This window comes from Equus przewalskii, chromosome 23 (genome assembly GCF_037783145.1).
Source record: "Equus przewalskii isolate Varuska chromosome 23, EquPr2, whole genome shotgun sequence".
Lineage (NCBI taxonomy): Eukaryota > Metazoa > Chordata > Mammalia > Perissodactyla > Equidae > Equus > Equus przewalskii.
The window spans coordinates 23,434,211-23,455,119 of NC_091853.1; the positions used below are offsets into that span (position 1 = coordinate 23,434,211).

The 20,909-nt window shown below is 39.2% G+C and overlaps 1 protein-coding gene across 1 annotated transcript in view; it reads left to right on the forward strand.

Annotated features, from left to right (window-relative positions):
* Positions 1 to 19,744, forward strand: part of LOC139078852 (collagen alpha-2(I) chain-like) — a 40,309-nt gene extending 20,565 nt beyond the window's left edge. The window contains exons 4-6 of the mRNA XM_070590980.1: positions 14,007 to 14,041; positions 15,421 to 15,489; positions 17,763 to 19,744. Of these exons, the coding sequence (XP_070447081.1) occupies positions 14,007 to 14,041; positions 15,421 to 15,489; positions 17,763 to 17,786 (128 nt within the window). The 3' untranslated portion in view covers positions 17,787 to 19,744. The remainder of the gene's footprint in view (positions 1 to 14,006; positions 14,042 to 15,420; positions 15,490 to 17,762) is intronic.
* The last annotated feature ends 1,165 nt before the right edge of the window (positions 19,745 to 20,909 follow it).

The window sequence follows — 20,909 nt, forward strand, 5'->3', positions numbered from 1 at the left end:
TGACTGCTTCTAGGTTTTGATGTATTTCTATGGTTAACAAGATACCACAGTAGGAGGCATCAAAGAGATCGTAAGTTAACATCTAGAAAATAATTCTGTTTTTGTACTGAAATTGAATTTGCCTTTATACATAGAATAAATTTACATCTCAAGTAGCAGAGGAAATTCTGTGAAGGACCTCTACCACATCCACACCCAAGTAATCTACAGTCTACCACCCTCAGTGACTTCTTTGCCAATTATTCTGGATCTGCAGAGAAATTCTTCTTTTAGGGTATTTTAAGCACCATGAGGAATAGATGATTAACTTTAAGAGTTAAGCAGTCTAGAATATAAGATCTATGGGTTATATGTCCAAAATATCTTTTTCTGAAGAGCAAAGACTGTGTTCACTGGGATGGACAGAAACCTGGTAAACAGAGATGGGAGCTGCTGGGAGTGACAGGAGCTTGAGTGTGTGAGGGGCCCTCAAAGCCCAAAGAGCTAGATGGTGGCCTGGAGATGCCACCCCCAAGATAGGTGAGCCAGATGCCTTAAAAGGGCTGTCAGGATTAAGTTCCCCATGCTGCTCATCATGTTTTCATTAATCAATGCCTAACTTCTTGTCCTTGACTTAGTCTTAAACTTTACCTCCTACTTCTCCCCAAATCATTTCACTGCATCTTCAGGAACTCCTAGTTCACAAATGAAGCAAGCGCTCCCATTATCTCACGCTATGGCTGGGAACTCAGCTCCTAGTCTTGCTGTAACTGAAAGCTGGCTCTCCTCTTGGAGGTAACCTCCTCGTAGGCATTTCCAGTAATGCCTATACTTATACCCAGTAGAGGAAGACATTTTATCAGCCCGTAAATGGGACCTCCTCCTTCTTGCAGGTATTCGAAGTTCACCTCTTCCCTTTCGGATTCTTAGCAAGAGTGGCCTGCCCCTGCTCAGCACTATTTTGAGGCTCTGCTAGCCTGCCAGAAGGGTATATTCTCTTCTTTTTTTCTTGGTTGCTGAGAAGCATCCAGTTTTTCATGGGTGCATTTGCTTGGTAAAGTTTATAGTAAGTTTAAATGGAAAGTTTAATAGTAAAAGCTCATATTTTGATCTCCACATCACCTTTAATTTTTGACAATATAAATAAGTTTTTCTTTATATTAAACTTTTGAGTATGTAGAAGAAAGCAACCAATTTAAAAAATGTGCCTTTGTGTATGTTAATCAACTACCTTATGGATTTTTCTTGTTTTGGTTTCTATATTATTAACCTGGAGTTGCTTAATTATTTTCTTCAATACTATTCAGTGAAGCTGAATACATTTATTGGTAGATTTAGGCTATCTTTTCCAAGTTTTGCTCCTTAAATTAAACTCTTGAACCCTCTTGAGTTGCCACACTACCATGCTTATGTGACAGTTACTTAAAGAAGTGTTCTCAAATCTTTGGAGGGAATCTGATCAATGCTTTCTCTGAAACTTAGTAAAAGTATTCTATTTCCTTATGCAGCAAAGACACATATTATTGTTTCTAATATTTCTGAAAAGATTACTTGAATGGAGGCTGCCTATTCGTACATTTCCATAAGGAAGGGCCTTGGGGCAGTCATTCCACTAGTGCAGTATTGTAGACCATTACTTTTCCATCCTTATGTAACAATCCTTCTTCCTTTGGAATTCATACTATCTGACTATTGCTGACATCTTCACATCTCGAGGTTACTCCCCTCATTCATTGAAGACTTTGGCTCTTGTCTCGTGATCTTCTCTCTCCAACACCTGCCATTATCCTACATGCTCTTTTCAACATCAGAGAGGCCAAATGGAGGAGAATCAAGGTCCTGGGAAACAGCCCCAGCTCAGCTAATAGCCAAAAACAACTTGCCAGCCATGTGAATGATGTTATTTTGGACCTTCCAGCACTCCAGCACCCCAGGAGACACCAGCAAAATAGAATAACCACCTAGTCAATGCATAGGTTGTGAGAAGTAATAATTTGTTATAGTTTTAAGCTTTTAACATTTTGGAGTAATTTGTTGTGCAGGATTGGATAAAAGTATCTTCCCTCTCCACATTCCCAACTTGGGCCATAGAGGAGGAACATATATGACCTCTCTTCTACTCCTTTGAGTGTAACTCCCCAAGATCAGCCAATATAATTGAGAAAAATTTGACTGTAGTGTGTTGAATAGCATCCTTCCTCCAGATTCATGTCTATCTAACACCTCAGAATGTAACCTATGTGTATATAGGGTAATTAGTTAAGGATCTCGAGATGAAATCATCCTGGATTTAGGGGGGGATCCTAAATCCAATGGCTGAGGTTTTTATAAAAGAAAGGAGAGGGAGATTTGGACACACAGAGCCACAGAGGAGAAGACAATGTGAAGATGGAGACAGAGATTGGAATGATGGGGCTCCAAGCCAAGGGCTGCTAGGAGCCACCAGAAGCTGGAAGAGGCAAGGAAGGATTCTCCCCTAGAGACTTTGGCACCTTGATTTTAAATTTTTGCCCTCTGGAACTGTAAAAGAATAGATTTTTGCTGTGTTAAGCTACCAAGTTTCTGGTAATTTGTTACAGCAACCCTAGGAAATGAATACATTGACATTCACTGTTGGATGAAGTCACTGCATTGAAAGACAATGGGCACCCACAATTATTGGATCCATCTGTATCCAGATGGGTGGGATGGGCCTGAGGTCCTAATCCCTGCAGCTGATTAGAAAAGTGGACTTAGAGTTTACTCTGCAGACCCCCACATGTCTCTGACTCTTAGGAACTTCCTCCTCCTGACCCCCACTTTAGGTGGTTAGGTGTGTTCACTTGGCCTCTGCCAATCCAGGGTCTTCCTCTCTCTCCTGATATAAGGTAGTTCAGTTCAACTGTAGTGTCTCCAACTAGCATCGCAAATTTACAGAAAACAGTCACTAACATGCTTTTCAAAAAAAGTTAGTGCTGCTTTACCAATTACGTCAAGGGACATAATTTAGGAGTTTGGAGGGCAGGTTGCTCAGGATAAACCCAACATAATGTTTGTATTCACCCCACACCATATGACTTGCTTTGCCAATAAGCTATGAGCTGAAGTAATGTGTCCCTTCAGCAGAAGCTTTGAGAGCTACGTGTGGTTCACCACACTTTTCCCTGCTTCTGCATTCATGGACTCATCAGTCTGGGTCCTTGAGTATCTACAATGAGCAATGTGCCATGGGAACCTCCAATCTATAGCCAGTTGGTTGGCAGCACAGGTAACAACCTGGATTTTTGATTGGCATCTGAAGTGGGAGCAGTCTTGTGGGACTCAGCCCTTAATCTGTGGGATCTGGTGCTATCTCCAGGTAGATAGTATCAGAATTGAGTTAAATTTTGGGGACACCCAGTCAGTGTCAGCTTGGAGATGGAAAATTGCTTGGTGTTGCAAAAAATAAAAACATTTCAGCTAGTAAGAGAGATTCAACGGGAGTGGGGATTGCAGGTGCTCCAAATCTTTTTATATACTCCAATTCCAATTATAGGGTCCCAGTCTTTCTTGATCAGTGCCCTTACTTGCACATCAGACAGATACGAAGGCAGTTAAGTTTCATGGCCTTATAATTCAGTAAGTTTGGGGGTCAAACTTTGCATTTATTTTCCAGCTATCTCCATCTTGTGGTTTCAGGAAAGCAGATATGTTAGCAAAATCCTGGAAAGTCCACTGGCTTCGGTCTGTGACATAAGCCAAAAATTTAGGAATCTGAGCAGTCATTCTCTTACTTTAAGTTTTCCAGGACCATTAGAAAAGCGACCCTGTGCCACAGTCCTTGACCTCCTCATAACCTTCCCAGTGCTCTATGGCAATAGCCATGTAGTTGCCAATGGCTTCAAGAAGCACTTTATTCCAGCTCAGTCACCACAGGTGGTTATTTATGAGCTCTTTGGAGACTATGTGCCACAGACTACCGGGTCACGTCACTTAATGCTAACTGGATGTTCTGTGCTTTCGCCTCCAATCAGACAGTATAACTAACCCATGTATCCCCTTTCCATTCCCCTGAGGGTCTACTGCCTGCAACCACATCTTGTCAATATCTGTATCATTGTCCTCAGTTGCAAGTTTCAGAAACTGACAGTTCTAGTAAGGAAAAGAATACATTGAAAATATGTCAGGTGGTTCACAACATCTCTAGGAATGCTAGAGAACCAGAGTAGAAAGATTGGAGCAAGATGTCCCAGGCAGCTGCATCCAGGACTGCATCTGCCATCACTGACCACTGGGTGCTTCAGCTTGTGCTACCACCGAACTTCCAATCTGTGGTCCAAGATGGCCCCTCCAGCTCCTTTTATCACATATGCATTTAGATCAGCAGAAAAGAATACAAGGAAGTGGAGGCATGCCCCCTGTCCATCAGGGTAAGATCTGGAAATGGAACATGGTACTTCTGTCCGTATCCCATTTATCAGAATGTCACATGGCCATACCCAGCTATAACAAAGTCTAGGATAAGTGATTTCTTCTGGGAAGCCATGTATCCAGCTAAAATTTTGAGAAAGAAGGGGAAAATAGATAGCAAGGAACAATTTTCTCTAACACAGGTTTACTTTGTGGAAACAAAATCCTTCAAGGAAATAGTCTAACCAAATGAAATTTGAATCAGAATAAAATCTCAAGATGGGGAAGACATAAAACACAAGAAATAAAGTCTCGTATTTAACACAATAAAATACATGTATAAGTCAAAATAATCCTGGTTATATGGTTAAGAACTATAATGCAATGGTTAAGAAAGGGCTGTTTACATTGAAAAACCATACTTCTGATTATCTTTTATTTAGGTTCATGAATTGTTAATATAAAATACAATTTTTTTAACTTGTAAAAATGTACTAAAGGTCTCATTTCAGAGAATAGGTGAGAGATATAGTAATTGTTGAATTTTGGTATTAACAGAGAAATGCAAATACGAATGCTTATAAAAATTTTAAAGAAACTATTAGGGAATTCTTTGTGGAATTCAATATGGCCAGAAGAGTAAAGAGAACAATAAAAACAGGCAATTCAGCAAAACAAAGAAAAGGGGCCCAGAGGAAAACATTAAGAAAACATAATAAATATAATGAGTTTATTAAGGAATCTCAACTTGTTGGGACAGTAAAGTGAAATGGTTAAGCTTGGGGGTACCGATTTAATGGTTTCACCGCTTACTAGCTGTATGACTAAGGCAAATTGCTGAAACTCTCTGGGCCTGAACTTACTTTTCTTTATAAAAGGAATATTGCCTCATGGAGGGCTGTTGTGAGGTTTAAATGAGTTAATATATATAAAGTGCTTAATACAGTGCCTAGCACTTGTTAAGTGCCCCACAAATGTTAATTATTGCATAGACTGTTATATTGGTAGCCTCTAATTAACCACACCTCCTGGTATTTGAATCCCTGTGTAATCCCCTCCGGCATTGACCCTGGGCTTGGCCATGTGACTTGCTTTGGCCAATGGAAAATTTGCAAGCATGATGTAAGCAGATACTTGTTAACACGTATTTGAGCTCTTGGGCTCCCTCACAGCTAACATGATGTGAGGATGTTCAGGCTGTCTTGCTGGAGAGAAAGGCCACATTCCTGCAGGATGAAACACCACATGAAGGAGAACTAAGGCACCTGGCATAGCCCCTGATGAAAGCCACAACGTGTGACTTCAGGTGACACTGCATGGAGTAGAAGAACAACTCAATTGCCCTTATAGAATCATGAGAAATAAGTAATAACTAATCATTATTATTTTAAGCTACTAAATCTTGGCGTGGTTTGTTTCCCAGCAAGAGATAACTGAAATAGTTACTATTCTAAAGATGGAAACGTTTTTTTCCCTAATAATCCCCAACTGTGTTATCCCCCTGGATGAGGAGGGGAGGCTCTGTACTGGGTGAGATTACAGTTCCCTCTCTGCTGCTGCTGCTTCTCTGGTGATGTGAATTGGCCATGCTTCATGCTGTCTGTTCACAGGTGTCCAAAAGCTGACATTTTTATGGAACATGAGTGATTTCTTCACGGGGTCCAAAGGAAGAGCCCCACATCACACGCCGCTGCATGTTTCCAGGCTCAGGTTTGACCTCTCCTTTTCCCTCCCACATCCCTACAAAGTTGTCCCACAGGCTGCTTCTGCTGAGTTCCAGTAGCCCAGAGATGAGAAAAGGTGCTGGACAGACAGCTCCAGCCCAGCCATCTCTGGCTGCTTCCAAGAAAATCACTATTTATATTTAGGGTATTTTCTTCCAGTGGTTTTTTTTTTTGAGGAAGATGGTCCCTGAGCTAACATCAGTGCGCATCTTCCTCTATTTTGTATATGAGATGCTGCCACAGCATGACCTGATTAGCAGTGTGTAGGTCTGCACCTGGGATCCGAAGCTGTGAACCCCTGGCCACCAAAGCAGAGTGTGCAAACAACCACTACACCACCAGACTGGCCCTGCTTCCAGTGTTTTTTAATGCACAATTTTTATATTTTCCCTTCACCCTCTCTTCCTTCCGTCTTTTTAACATTGTTAAAAAAAAAAAACAAAAAAAAAACTGCCTTTGATCAAGTTCCCCAGAAGTAGACTTTTAGATTAGGATATGTGTCCAAGTGATTTGTGAAGGAAGTCTCCTGGAAGAAATTGATAAGGGAGTGGGGTGAAGAAAGATGGGAAGACGGGAGAAGCCAAACAAATGTATGCATTTGGGCAAAGTCCTAGGCAGGGTAGCTTCAGCCCAACCCCGCAGGGGAACTCTGGAGTGTGACTTAGGTCCCAGCGTTATTCTTGGCCAAGGGAACTGGGCTTTCATGGTCCTTCTCTGGTCAGTTATTGGCTAAAGGTCATCTCAGGGGGACTTGCATTCCCCAGCACTTCTGGCTACTGTGTGCTGGCAAAGTGACCCTAGGGGCTCATGGGCAGGCCTCTGAAGAGAGCCATGGTGTGTGCCATTACAAGAAGAAGCACACAGACGCAAGGGACGGTACACAGAAGTGGTAAAGGGATTCAGGATCCAGGCAGAGGACCAACCGTTTCTGCTGCAAACACTATGTATACAGTTTTGTCACTTTTTTTCCAACTAACATTAGAATATAAGCATTTCCTCTGTTATTATCAACTTATGGAAAAGTAAATTTAATAATTAAATTGTATTGCGTTTAGTAGGTAGACCATAATTTGCTTCATTATGCCTATAATTTTGGAAATTTAATTTGGGAAATGGTCATTTATGAGCCACATACCATATTTTAGGCATTTGTTAGGAAAATAAACGTAAATTAACTGATTGTTTATCACTTAGTGTCTTTACATCTTAGATTATGGATAAACCGTTAAAAATAATACCCTAACATGGATAAATATCACAAACATAATTTTGAGTAAAAGAGGCTAAACAATGTTCCTTCAATGTGACTCCATTTACGTAAAGTTCAAAGTCATCTGTGGTGATAGAAGTCAGGAAAGTGGCTATCTTTCAGGGAGATGAAAGCAAATGTGAGGGTGGGGGGCTTTTGGGGTGCCAGAAATATTCTTTCTTGGTCTGGATGTTTCCTGTGCGTGTTCAGCTTTTGAAAATTTTTTGATCTGTATACTAATGACAGTAAAAAGTTTACATTAAAAATGAAAACAACATGGGGCCGGCCCTGTGGCCGAGTGGTTAAGTTCACGTGCTCCACTTCGGCAACCCAGGGCTTCACCGGTTCGGATCCTAGGTGTGGACATGGCACTGCTCATCAAGCCATGCTGAGGTGATGTCCCAAATAACACAAACAGGACTTACAACTACTACAATATACAACTATGTACCAGGGGGCTTTGGGGAGAAGAAGGAGGGGAAAGAAAAGATTGACAGCAGATGTTAGCTCAGGGCCAATCTTTTAAAAAAACTAATAAAAACCAAAAAAGAAACATATAACCCATCTCTGACCCAGAAAAGGAATAGCTTTGATGAAGCCAATGAGTGTAGAAGAGCAAAACCTGCAAAATCATCGAGAAACAGACTCAGAGACCTGATCAAACCATACCTGAAATTGATCCTATCCTTAAACCGTACAGATATATGAGCAAATAAAACCTCTTTATAGTTTAAGACAAGAACAGACAAACAGAACACAACACAAGTAATGCTCCCACATGAAGCTGCATGCTCTGGCTCCTGCCTACCTCTCCAACCTCATTTTATGCTACCCTCCTCTTCCTTCACTATGTTCCAGCCAACTCTATATTGTTTCTGCTCTAACATTTCAAACTCTTTCCTTGGCGGCTTTCCCTGTTACCTTATCTAAAATAGCTTCCCCACTGCCAATCCCTCCGTTTCGTCACTTTGTAGAGTTCAATCATAGCATGTAACACACTCTGTAGGTGATTTGTATGTTAAAAAACCCCCCCAAAACAAAAAACATTGTTTTCTTAGTCTCGTGCACTAGAATGGGAGCTCTTTGAAGGCAGTGGTCTTGTCTGGATGAAACCCAGCCCCTAAAACACTACGTGACCCTTTAAGACTGGTCAAGAAGTACTTGCTGAATAAGTGAATAATGTTCATTTTACACAATAGTAAGCCCAAGTATTCAGGACTTTAGCATACCTCAACTATAATTTTTGGCTGCCTAAGTCTGCTAAATTTTGAAGAAGAGAACAGTCTCAAATTACTTGCTACTTTGTGTGACTGCTGTGCTATATGATTAACCAAAAGATAAATTTACAAAAATGTGATAAATATTATAGTAAGGGAGATCATAAGAGACAACCATCTTCTTGCTCCTGGCATATTTTTCAGAATATAACATATTTGCTTAGTTGAGATTACTGCCCATGTCTCCATGAGCAGAAGTGCTTTTCCCTGTATTGTTTGATAAGAACTTCATTTCCAAGTTTACAGAGTCTAGTTAGGGATAGGAGATTCTCTGATTATTTCGTGGAGATCTTAAAAATTAATACCACTCAGAGTAGCAGTAGCCTTCTTAGGTTACAGTCACACACCACATAATGATGTTTGGGTTGATGATGGACCTCATATACCACGGTGGCCCCATGAGATTAGTACCATATTGCCTAGTTATGTAGTAGGCTGTACCATCTAGGTTTGCGTAAGTACACTCTACAATGTTCACACAACAAAATCATCTAACAACGCATCGCTCAGAAAGTATCCTTGTTATTAAGTAACGCATTACCATATATTGTTAGCTGGTTTCACAGACGTGGAGAAAATCTAAAAGGTTAACCTGCCAATTGTTACTCTTTCTAAATTCTCTTCATTGTAAACTCATGTGCGGGGGTGGGGTGGTGATAAAAACCTGCTTAAAAATAGTCTACATCCTGGTCCATGGTGTGTAACATAACTAAGATTTTGGTGACAGATGTAAATAAGAACTGATGTGTTTTTATCGATCCAGTGTGAAATTGAAAGGGAGGATGCCTGAATTCACTTTTAGCCCATCCTAGACTCAGTGTACAATCTTCACAAGGTTACCAAGTTTTTGAACCTTAATTTTATTGTCTGTAGTCATGGATCTATAGAAAATATCACATTTGGACCCTATAGGAAATCATTCTACATAAGTAGGATCTTACTATTAACAAAAATAAAAATTAAAAACCCTCAGAATTTATAGTTTATCCTGATTACAAAAATAAAACGCATTCAAGAATAGAAACTTTAAAAAACAAAAAGTACAAGGAAAAATAGATATTAGAATGCTTTAAATTTGAACTACCCTGTTCTTATTTCATGTTGGTTATACCTTGCTTTTATATCTTCTGAAACTAGTGATTTATTGTTATTGTTCCCTCCTCCCTCCCTTCTTTCCTTCCTTTTCTTTCTTTCTTTCTTCTTCCTTTCCTTCCTTCCTTTCTTTCCTTTCTTCTCTCTTTCTTTCCTTTCTTCCCTCTCTCTTTCCTTGTTTCTTTCTTCCCTCCCTTCCTTTCTTCCTTTTCTTCTTCACAGTCAATATCTGTTTAGAGTTACCAAAACGTTTATTAATATATTTGCTTCCACTACTTTTTTTTTTTTTTCGGTGAGAAAGTTTGGCCCTGAGCTAACATCTGTGGTCAATCTTCCTCTTTTTGCTTGAGGAAGATTTTTGCTGAGATTTTTGATTGGCTAACATCTATGCCAATCTTCCTCTCCTTTGTATGTGAGATGCTGCCACAACATGGCTTGATGAGCAATGCGTAGGTCTGTGCCAGGATGGAAACTCATGAACCCTGGGCCGCCAAAGCAGAGCACACAAACTTCAGCACTATGCCACCGGGCTGCCCCCGCCCCCCCCCCCCCCGCCCCCAACTGCTTCTTTCTTGGCTCATTTTCATTTTGCAAAGAACATTCTTTAGGGTTTTTTCACCAAGAGTTTATTAGCGCTGAACTTTCACAGTCCTTTTATAACTGAAAATGCTTTTACCTTACACTTACTCTTGGAAAACATTGTAGTAAACTCTCTTTCTCCCTCGTATCTATTTTTGTCATCAATACCATGTATTTTAATTCTACATATATTTTAACCTCAACAAGATGCCATCATAGTTTAAACTGTCAATATTCATTGAGTTTTAACCACACATCTACCCCTTCTTCCTTCTTTATACCTTGTGTTACTGAGCTTCAAACAGGGATCATTTTCCTTTGCCTGGAGAAGTCTTTTGGTACGTCTTTTGGTGTAGGTCTACTGGCATTAAATTCCCCCTAGTTTTTGTGTCTGAAAATGTCTTTATTTTACTTTCATTTTGGAAGCGTATTTTAACTCGATATAACTTTCTAGAGTGGCTGCTATTCTCTTTTAGCACTTTGAAAATGTTATTCCGTCATCTTCTCCCTTCCACATTTTCTTTCGAAGAGTCAGTCATCAGTTTTATTGCTACTCCTTTAATATTATGCATATCTCCCTCTTCCTCTGCTGATTTTTAGATTTTTTTCCTTTTTCTTTAATTTTTAAGTGTTACTATGATGTGTATAGATATGATTTTCTTTGTGTTTGTTCTACTTGAGGTTTTTAGAGATTTTCTAATCTGAGGCTTAATGTCTTTCACCGATTCTCGAAAATTATCAGACAGTAGCAAATAAAATTTTTACCCATTCTCTTTCTCCTCTCTCTTTGGGACTACATATGTTGATCTTTTTATGTTGATGTCTTACAAGTTCATTTTACAATTTTCTTTATTTTCCTGTCCTTTATATCTCTGCTTTAATCTGTATAATTTCTTCTGACCTACTTTCCAGTTCACTAATCATCTCTTCCATTGTGTCCAATTTATTGTGAATCCTATATTGAGTACTTTATTTCTGAAATTTTATTTTTAATTTCTATGATTTCTATTTGATTTATTTTTTACTTTTTTAAAGATTGGCACCTGAGCTAACATCTGTTGCCAATCTTCTTTTTTTTCCCCATCTTCTTCTCCCCAAAGCCCCCCAGTACATAGTTGTATATTCTAGTTGTAGGTCCTTCTGTTTGTGCTATGTGGGATGCTGCCTCAACATGGTGTGACGAACGGTGCCATGTCCGTGCCCAGGATTCAAACTGGCGAAACCCTGGGCCACTGAAGTGGAGTGCATGAACTTACCCACTCAGCCATGGGACCGGCCACCTGATTTATTTTTATATATCTTAGTTGTCTAATAAAACTTCTCCACATTTTCATGCATTTTCTGTATCATTCTCTTGATATTCTTGAACATATTAATCAAGATATCTTAAATTATGTATCTGATCACTTCAAAATTTGGGTCATCTGAGTATTTCTACTGTCTGTTTTTGTTTTTCAATAGTTTGGTCAAGGACATTTCTTTTTCTTTTTGAGGAAGACTAGCCCTGAGCTAACATCTGCCACCAAGCCTTCTCTTTTTGCTGAGGAAGATTGGCCCTGGGCTAACATCTGTGCCCGTCTTCCTCTAGTTTATATTTGGGACGCCTCCCACAGCATGGCTTGAAAAGTGGTGCATAGGTCTGCACCTGGGATCCGAACCAGCAAATCCCAGGCTGCCAAAGCAGAGCATGTGAACTTTGCTGCGACACTGGGGCAGCCCCATCCAGGACATTTTTGATTGAATGTGGAATTTGTATGTGAAACTATTTAGAGGCACTGGATGATGTTATCTTCCTCTACAGATGATTAAATTTTTTCTTCTTCTTTTCCCCAAAGCTCCCCAGCACATAGCTGTGTACTCCAGCTGCAGTTCCCTCCAGCTCCCCCATGTAGGACACCACCCCAGCATGGCCTGACAAGTGGCCCCAGGCCTACGCCCAGGACCTGAACTGGCAAAACCCCAAGCTGCCAAAGCAGAGTGTGCAAATCCAACCACTTGGCCACAGGGCTGCCCCTAAGGATGATTAAATTTTCTTCATGCTCTCATTTAACTAGAGACAGATTACATTGATTCCTGTCAGACTTTGAGATGGTTGGAGGCTGGGTTTAAAGCTTTGTAAGGGATGATAGATTACTGTTGTAGCCTTTAACCTAGGGACTAGTCAGTCAGTGATCTCTGCTTAAAAATTGGCATATTGTCAAGGATTCCTTCTCCATTTCAGGCTCTGAACTCCTGTTTTTGTCTGTTTAGCCCTCCAAGACTGCCCTAATCTATAGCTATCCTTGAAACACTTTAATAACTTTGAGGTTTTTTGGTGTGTGTGTGTTTTGCTGTTATTATTCCTCCACCTTTCCCCATTGCCCAGAGACTTAGGATTCAGAAAATTCCTTCAGTCAAAATCCTTGCAGAATGTCATACTCATTTCTCTGTGATTCTGTTCTCTCTGGGATCCTGGTTGCTCTACCTATCTTGAATCCCAATTTTTGTCTTCCCATCCCCATGAGATTGCTAAAAGCGCATGGCCACTGCTTTTTGCTGTGTCTCTATCTTCCAGCTATGAAACAGCAAATGCCCTGAGAGGAAAAATTAGTGGCAAGTGTCTAGTTTATTCTAGTTTGTATTCCTTTCCTCTAGGATCTTGACTTCCTTGCCCTGGCTGCTTTGATTGCTCTTGAATATCTTCAAATAACTGACTTTAAAAAAAAAAAAAAATCTTGCGTTATAGTTGTTCTTGATGTGAGTGTTAATTTGATGACTGTCTCTTAAAAAGCTTAACTTTGGACTTAAAAAGTTAAAGTCTAAAGCCTATACAGCCTTTTAATGTTAAATGAACCAGACTTTTTCCAATTGCAACCTTTTAGATTGTCTTGAATTTTTAGCATCCTCTGGTTACACCAAATAGGAGATGGCTTTCAAAGTTGTTCTTAAAACATCTCTTCTGCCCTCTCTACTTGTGAGATAATCATATAATTGTTCATTATGTACCTATTGCTTCTACTACATCCATCCTAACAGAAGAGCCTTTGAATGGCAACAAAACAAAAGCTGCCGAATAGACTAGTTGAGAGGGAGAAATACTGGTCTTCCTTAAGTAAATAATAATGAACCAAATCCTCATTTTAGCCCATTGAGAATCAGGGTAGCAGTCTGCATCAGTGCATTTTTGTTTTTGAAGTAAATAACTCTCTCTGGTCCTACTTTCTGTAGCCCTCACATAGTGACATCATAATAGTGACTTTTCAAAATGCAATTGATAGATCTTTGCATTTGCCACTAGAATATTTTCATCATAATTTTTAACACTTTTTGGGATTTGGTGTCAATGTGGTTGTCCACGATTCATTTATTGAATCTCTGTCTTATTCCAGGCACTGGACATGCAGTGATAAACAAACAGACACATAGCTATTCCGATCTGTGATAAAATGACATGCCTCAGGGGGATGAGGCAGGTAGAACTTAATCACTCTGTTTCCCGAATACTGCCATACTGCTATACTGTCTTGATTCACAGTGGGGCTGTCTTTTCCCTCACTGATGCTTCTGAAATTGTGTGGTTTATAGGGCTGAAATTGTGTGGTTTGTAGGGCTGAGTACTTACTTCCACATTGCATGCTGTTATTCTGCTTTTGGTGGTGATAATGCTGTCTTCTTTCTTGTTGCATCTCTCTTCTTCATGGTAACTTCTTGAAGCTACCAGAATGATGTAACTTTTTTTTCCTCTTCCTTTCTGTTCAGCCACTCCTGCATGGTTGCCAAGGGAAACCAGAGAAGTAAGTATTAAGTGTAATATTAATTTAAATATTCTTTGTCTGGATGGAGATAAAGTGTATGACTTTAATGACATCTATTTCAAACTAGCTGCAAGCTCTTGCTGCATTTACTTTAGGCTTTTTATCAGGCTCACAGGTGTTCCAGAGTTGAGGTTCCTGAAAGTCTAAGTACCAGATAACAGGGTGATGTCTATGAGGAGAAAGTCCAGACAATGTTGTTGGGGAAATCAGAGGGAGGGCAAGCATTATGGCATATTTGAGATGGTCCTAATTAAAAAAAAAAACTGTAATATGAATGAGTATTTTTAACTCATTCTTAGCAGCTCCTGCTCCAAGTTCCCAAATGGTAAAGAACTAAAGGGAAAGAAAGGACACTCACTGGATAAAAGTCAGCAAATTCATCCTGCCCATGCCCGTTCAACGCCCTGGTCATTCTACTCTCAGCTTCTCAAGTTCTCACTGTCTTCAGTTCTGCAGTTTTAATTTGCTCTGTCACATTGTGACAGTTATTAACTAGCTTCTGCAGCAGACACACCTTTCTATTCTCTGCTTTGTGTTGCTGGACCCTGCAAATCACAGTTTTTGCTTTTCCAGCTGCCCCTGCTTAGGCTTCGAGCATAGGGAATGCTAGAGGGAAACTGGAGGTGGAGAAAAAAGGCACTTGCTCCTCCCTGTTTACTGTCATTGTCATCACAGCAATGATTCTTTACCTTGACAGTGACAGGTAAATGCTGTAGCACCAACTGGTTTCTGTCTGCAGTTTTTCCCTATTCCCAGTACCAGCCTTAACGCAAACTCAGAGATATAACACCAGCTGTGCGGTGTCCTTCCTCAAAGGACTAAGTCCCAGCTCCGTGGACTCCTCCTCCAGCCCTCTACATTTTAATAATCCCAATGTCTTCCTTTTGTCCCCTCAGCCCTAAGAGCGGTAGTTCCTTCCTATAGTTACCATCTCTGTGACAGGTTAGCTTCCATGTTTGCCTTTTTAGTTCCCTACAAATGACTAATAATTATTTAGGTTAAATTCTCTCTGTGGAAACAATTTGTGTAGTTTCTCTCTTTTGAACTGGACCCTGAGTGATGCTCATGTGCCATTTTATTTCTTCCATAAGAAGTACCAAAGGTTTATGGCACACTAAAAGCATATACAGGATAGCCAATATTCATATCAAGGAGCCATAGCTCCTGGATTCCAGGGGAGGAGCATATGCTGTAGCATAAGGCTTCCCCATTCAGACAGTAAGAGAGTAGTGTGTAGTCACTGATTTCTAAAACTCGGAAATTTCTAGTAATCAATTCAGGTTAATCCAGAAAACTGATGATAGCATGGGGAATGAGGTTTGTTGCCACTCATTGAGTTTTATTTTTTATTCTACAAGGTAATTAAGTGTTCCAAATGGATGAGTCTTGGCACCTCTGCTGAAGTCATCTACAGCCTGGCTCTCATGGTAACTTATACTTAACAGTTGTCGAAATGGCTATTAAATAATTATTTGGCTAGTTCTTGAATGTTTATTTACCCACTTGGGCTTCTTCTTAAGGACAAGGATTATGTCTATTTTTTTCCTTTCCATATTTCTAATTCATAGCACAGTACTTGGCAGGAAGGTGCTCAAAAAAAGGTGCTCAAATGAGAAACAAAAGAAAAAAAGATAATTTAAAATCTTTAGACTTTAAACATTGGTGCACAACATGTCTCTTTCTGAGAATCACCAATCGGTCTAGACATCCAGGACATCATTTTCCTCTAAACTTCCTCTTCTTCTATTATTTAAGGTTGTCCACCAAGCAGGGATAGGACTTAGGGAATGAGTTGATGTGTACCAATTGCTGTCATTCACTTCCCCTTCCTACCATTCTCACGTAAAAGAGGATGTCAAGATTTCTGGTCCAGAAAAATAATAATCCTGAAAATCTTTCTGCTAAAAAAACCTAGAAATGCTGGATAAAAGTTAACAAGCATTGTTTTAAATATATCTCTGAGTTGGGTCCTGCTTTTTAATCTGTTATGATATTCCCTGCCCCCTTTTTGGAGTGTTTAGTCCATTAACATATAATGTAATGATTGATATGGTTTGATTTAAGTCTGATGTTTTATTATTTATTTCTGTTTGTCTCCTCTGTTTTTTTTGTTGTGTTTTGTTATTTTCTCACTTTCTACCTTCTTTGGATTATTTGAATATTTTTTTGAATTATATTTTTCTTTATCTATTGGCTTTTTAGCTATACTTTTTTGCACTAATTTCTAATTGTTCACTCCATAGGTTGCAATATACATCATTAACTTTTCACAGTCTGCTTGTATTTAATGTATCATGTTACATAAAATGTATAAATCTTCATTTGTATAGGTTCATTTAACCCTCTATTTGCCATCCTGTATGCTCTAGCTATCATGTATATTACATCTATATACATTATAAACTCCAAAAATTATGCTGTAATTTTTGCTTTAAACAATCATGTTTATTCTAAATAAATTAAGAGGAAAATAGTCATGTATATTTATCAGATATTTACCATTCCTGATGGTCCTAATTCATTCCTGAAGATCTGAGCTTCCCTTTGGTGTCATTTCCCTTCAGTTTGATGAGTTCCCTTTAGCATTCCCTGTAGTGTACTTCTGGTGGTAAGGAAATCTCCTAGTTTGCCTTTATTTGAAAACTTGAAAAATTTTAAAGTTTTCTTTAATTCTCATAGGATATTTTTGCTAGATACAGCATGCTGAATTGATATTTTCATTCTTTAAGCACTCGAAAAATATCTCTCACTGTTTTCTGGCCCCCATAACTTTTGGAAAGTTTAAAGTCATTGAATAATTTTTCCTTTTGTATGTAATGTATTGTTTTCTTTGGACTGCATTCACAGTTTTCTCTTTATTTTTGGTTTCAGCAATATATTGGTTATCTGTTGCTGTGTAACAAATTATTTCCAAACTTAGCAACTAAAATAATACATATTTATTATCTTACAGTTTCCGTGAGTCAGGAATTCAGAATCTGGGCAAAGCTTTTGGGGTCCTCTGGTTTTTATCTCTCATAGGTTACAGCCTTCTCAGGCCTGAATGTGAAGAATTTGCACATAGCTCACTCATGTGATTGTTGCCAACATTCAATTCCTGTGGGCTGTCAGCCAGGTGTGTCAGTCTCTCAAGAGCTAATGGCCAGAACCTCCCTCGGTTCTTTGCCACATGGTCCTTTCCATAGAGCATCTTATAACGAAGCAACTTGTTTCAGGAAAGCAAGCAAGAGGGGAGTAGAGAGAGAGAATGAGAAAGAGAATGCACTACCAAGAGGAAAGTCACAATTTTTGTAATCTAATCACAGAAGTTATATCCCATGACTTTTCTGTATTCTATTCATGAAAAGCAAACCACAAGATTGAGACTGTAGTAAGAGGAGGGGATTACACAAGGGCACGAATACCGGGAGTTTAGGGTCACTGGAAGCTACGTCAGAAACTGTCTATCGCAAACAGTTTGACTAGAATATGCCTAGATGTGGTTTTCCTTGTATTTACCCTGATTGGGGTTATTAAGCTTCTTGAATCTGTATATTTGTGTCTTCCACCAAATTTGGGAAGTTTTGTTGCCATCATTTGCTCACATATTTTTTCTACTCCATTTTCTCTCTTCATTCCTGTATGTAAGCCCTTTTGATATTTTCCCTCAGATTTTTAAGACTTTGTTAATTTTTCCAAAAATTTTCTTTCTGTTTTTCAGATTGGACGATTTCTATTGATCTAACTTGAAACTGATTCTTTCTACTCTCAACTTTGTTCTGATGTTAAGTCCATCCAGTGAATTTTTTATTTCAGGTATTGCATTTTTCAGTTCTAAAATTCCCATTTAAAATACACAGCAGTGCTCTAACCCTTATTAGGCATTCCTTCAAATTTTTTAGTATAACAGTAGCCTCGAAAATGGAAGCCGTCGGACCTCTCACAACCTCTGAAAAGATTGTTATTTAGACAGTATTCAACAAATGTTTACTGATTTGAATTTAATTGTAACAAAGCCAGTGAAAGCAACATCAAGGCATAGAAAGTCCAGGAAGGGAGCAAGAAACGTCATGTGTCTTTACTGAGTTGTTTTGTGAAATCTAGCACACTGTTAAATCTGATTAGTAGAGAACCAAGTAAAAGGAGTGTATGTCTTAGTTCACAGACAAAGAAGGTTTTAAATCTGTGTGGCAGCAGATTGTCAGGTGGCTCCCTTGGTCTCTGTCACCTGACGTTCATACCTTTGTGTGATTGCCTCCCCTTGAGTGTAGACAGGACTTGTAACTTGCTTCTAACCAATAGCATATGATGAAGGTGATGACATGCCACTCCTGTGATCCCATTATGCAAGACTCTGTCTTGCTGGCAGACTCACTTTACAGGCTCTCTTTGCTGGCTTGATGAAGTAAACGGCAATGTTGGGGAAAGCTACATAGCTGGGGCCCTCAGTCTTACAACCACCAAGAACTGAATTCTGCCAACAGCCCAAATGAGCTTAGGAGGGGATTTTACCCCCAGTTGAACCTCCAGATAAGAACACAGCCTGGCTAACACCTTGATGTTAGCCTTGCAGCAGACCGAGCTAAGCCATTCCTAGACTCCTGACCCACAGGAACTGTGAAATAATAAATGTCTGTTGTTTTAAACCACTAAACTTGTAGTAATCTGCTATGCAGCAATAGAAAATGGTTATAATCTGCATGGTTATGTAAGTTTGCCACCTTTTATTTTGTTGAGAGTGATTTTCCTAACTGATTTTCATACTCAATATGCTGCTTGAGTTTTAGGAAATGAAATATTTTGAGAGCAGCAATTGTATAGTGTAATAGCAGGAACAAGAGAACTCTGGGGAACCCATAAGAAAAGCATTTCTTTTAATGATCTGGTGCCAACATTTTTACTCTCGGGAATTTGTCCATAGAAATAAAAGCCCATTCAGCAAGGGAAGATAAATGCATGTATATATTTTTAATTGCACTGTTGTAATGGCAAAATAACTGGAAACAAATTTTTAATGACTTGCCAAATTGCTCTCCAAAAAAGCTGCTAAAATTCACATTTCCACCAGAATGTGTAAGTATCCTTTTTCCTTTGTCTTTGTAACGGATCACTCCTATCCATGTGCGTTAGTTTGCTGGGGCTGCCGTACAAAGTACCAGGTGGCTTAAACAACTGAAATTTGTTTTCTCACAGTTTTGGAGGCTAGAGGTCTGAGATGAAGGTGTTGGCAGAGTTGGCTTCTTCTGAGGTCTCTCACCTTGGCTCTCGGCTGGCTGCCTTCTCCCTGCATCTTCACATACTCCTCCTTCTGTGTGTTAGTATCCACACTTTCTCCTCTTAAAAGGACACAAATCATAATGGATTAGGTCCCACCCTCATGACCCCATTTTTACTTCATTGCCTCTTTAATAAGAACTCTATCTCCAAACACAGTCACATCCTGAGGTATTGAGGGTTAGGACATCAACATATGAATTTTGGGGAGGGGATATAATTCAGCTCATAACACCATCCTCATGGCTCAGCTTAAATATCATTGCCTCAGGCAAGCTTTTCCTTATCCTGAGAGAAGTTTGTATCCTTCTGTCATATACTTGTAACAAATATATGACATATATATGTACCTACACTTCTGCTTCATGATATATCATAATAGAAATGTTAACCCATTTTTGTAAAACAAACAATGACGATTCTTCTCTATGTATGTGTTTGTATATTTGTGTATAATTTTATGAAAATGGAGAAAGGTATAGAAAGATACAGCCTAGATTGATAACATTGGTTACATGGGGGTTGGAGGAGAGCGTGTGGTAAGGAGAATGGGGAGATGTAGTATGCAAACAAACAAACCAAAATCAGCAACAAAACCTGAAAAAATATAGTGTTTATGCATGCATAATAATATTACATAACTTATTATCTTAAAAAAGTTTTTCATTGACTCTCTATTGTTGTATAACAAAGAACTGCAAACTCTCAGTGATACAGAGTGATAAGCGTTTATTTATCTTCTACATCTCTGGCTTGGCTGGGCTGGCAGAGAAGGCTTTGCTCAGTGTGAGATCAGTGGCAGGGCTGGGGCAGGCTCTTCTCAGGGAATGGCAGAAGCTCAAGAGGTCAAGAGGAGACATGAGAGGCATCTTTAAGCCTAGGCTTGAAACTGGCACATTGTCATTTATTGACCAAAAGGAGTGACAAAGTCAGGGAATAGGGAAGTGTACTATAACCATGGATATGGGGGTAGGAGAGGGAGTTAATATTTCTGATCGGTAATCTAATCTAAAACAGCTATATAAATATATATTCAGGGGAATGCATTTCCATGTGTACATAGTTTTATGAAAGGATGGATTCCAAATTAAGGGGACTTACCTGAATATGGTAGAGTTTGAAATTATAATTACTTTTCGTTATTTTTACTTTGTGTTTAAAGTTTTGGTCATACATACACTGCTTTGTGTAATCTAACAATAACAGTAAAGATATTTTATTGGGGAATGAAGTAAATTTTTTTCAGATGAAGGGGATGGTGGGGAGAAGGAAGAGCAGCTTAACTGAGAAAGCTCTCCAGAGCCAGGCTAGCTCTATAGACAGCCGTGAATCCATAAAGAATGGAAGTAAAAACTTCCTGACTTTGCCAACATTATTTTGGCCATTATGCAAAATCACTGAGTTGAGTCATGTAGATATTCAGCTCCCATTTAGTATATTATTATCCTAATCTAATTTAATCATTGTTTTATACTATTTAAGAACAGAAATGAAAGCATTGGATCCCAAAAACCTAGCTGATCACTAATCACCCAGGGAGCCTTTTCAAATTACATAAATTTCAAAGCCATCCTGCTGACTCAAATCTGTGAAG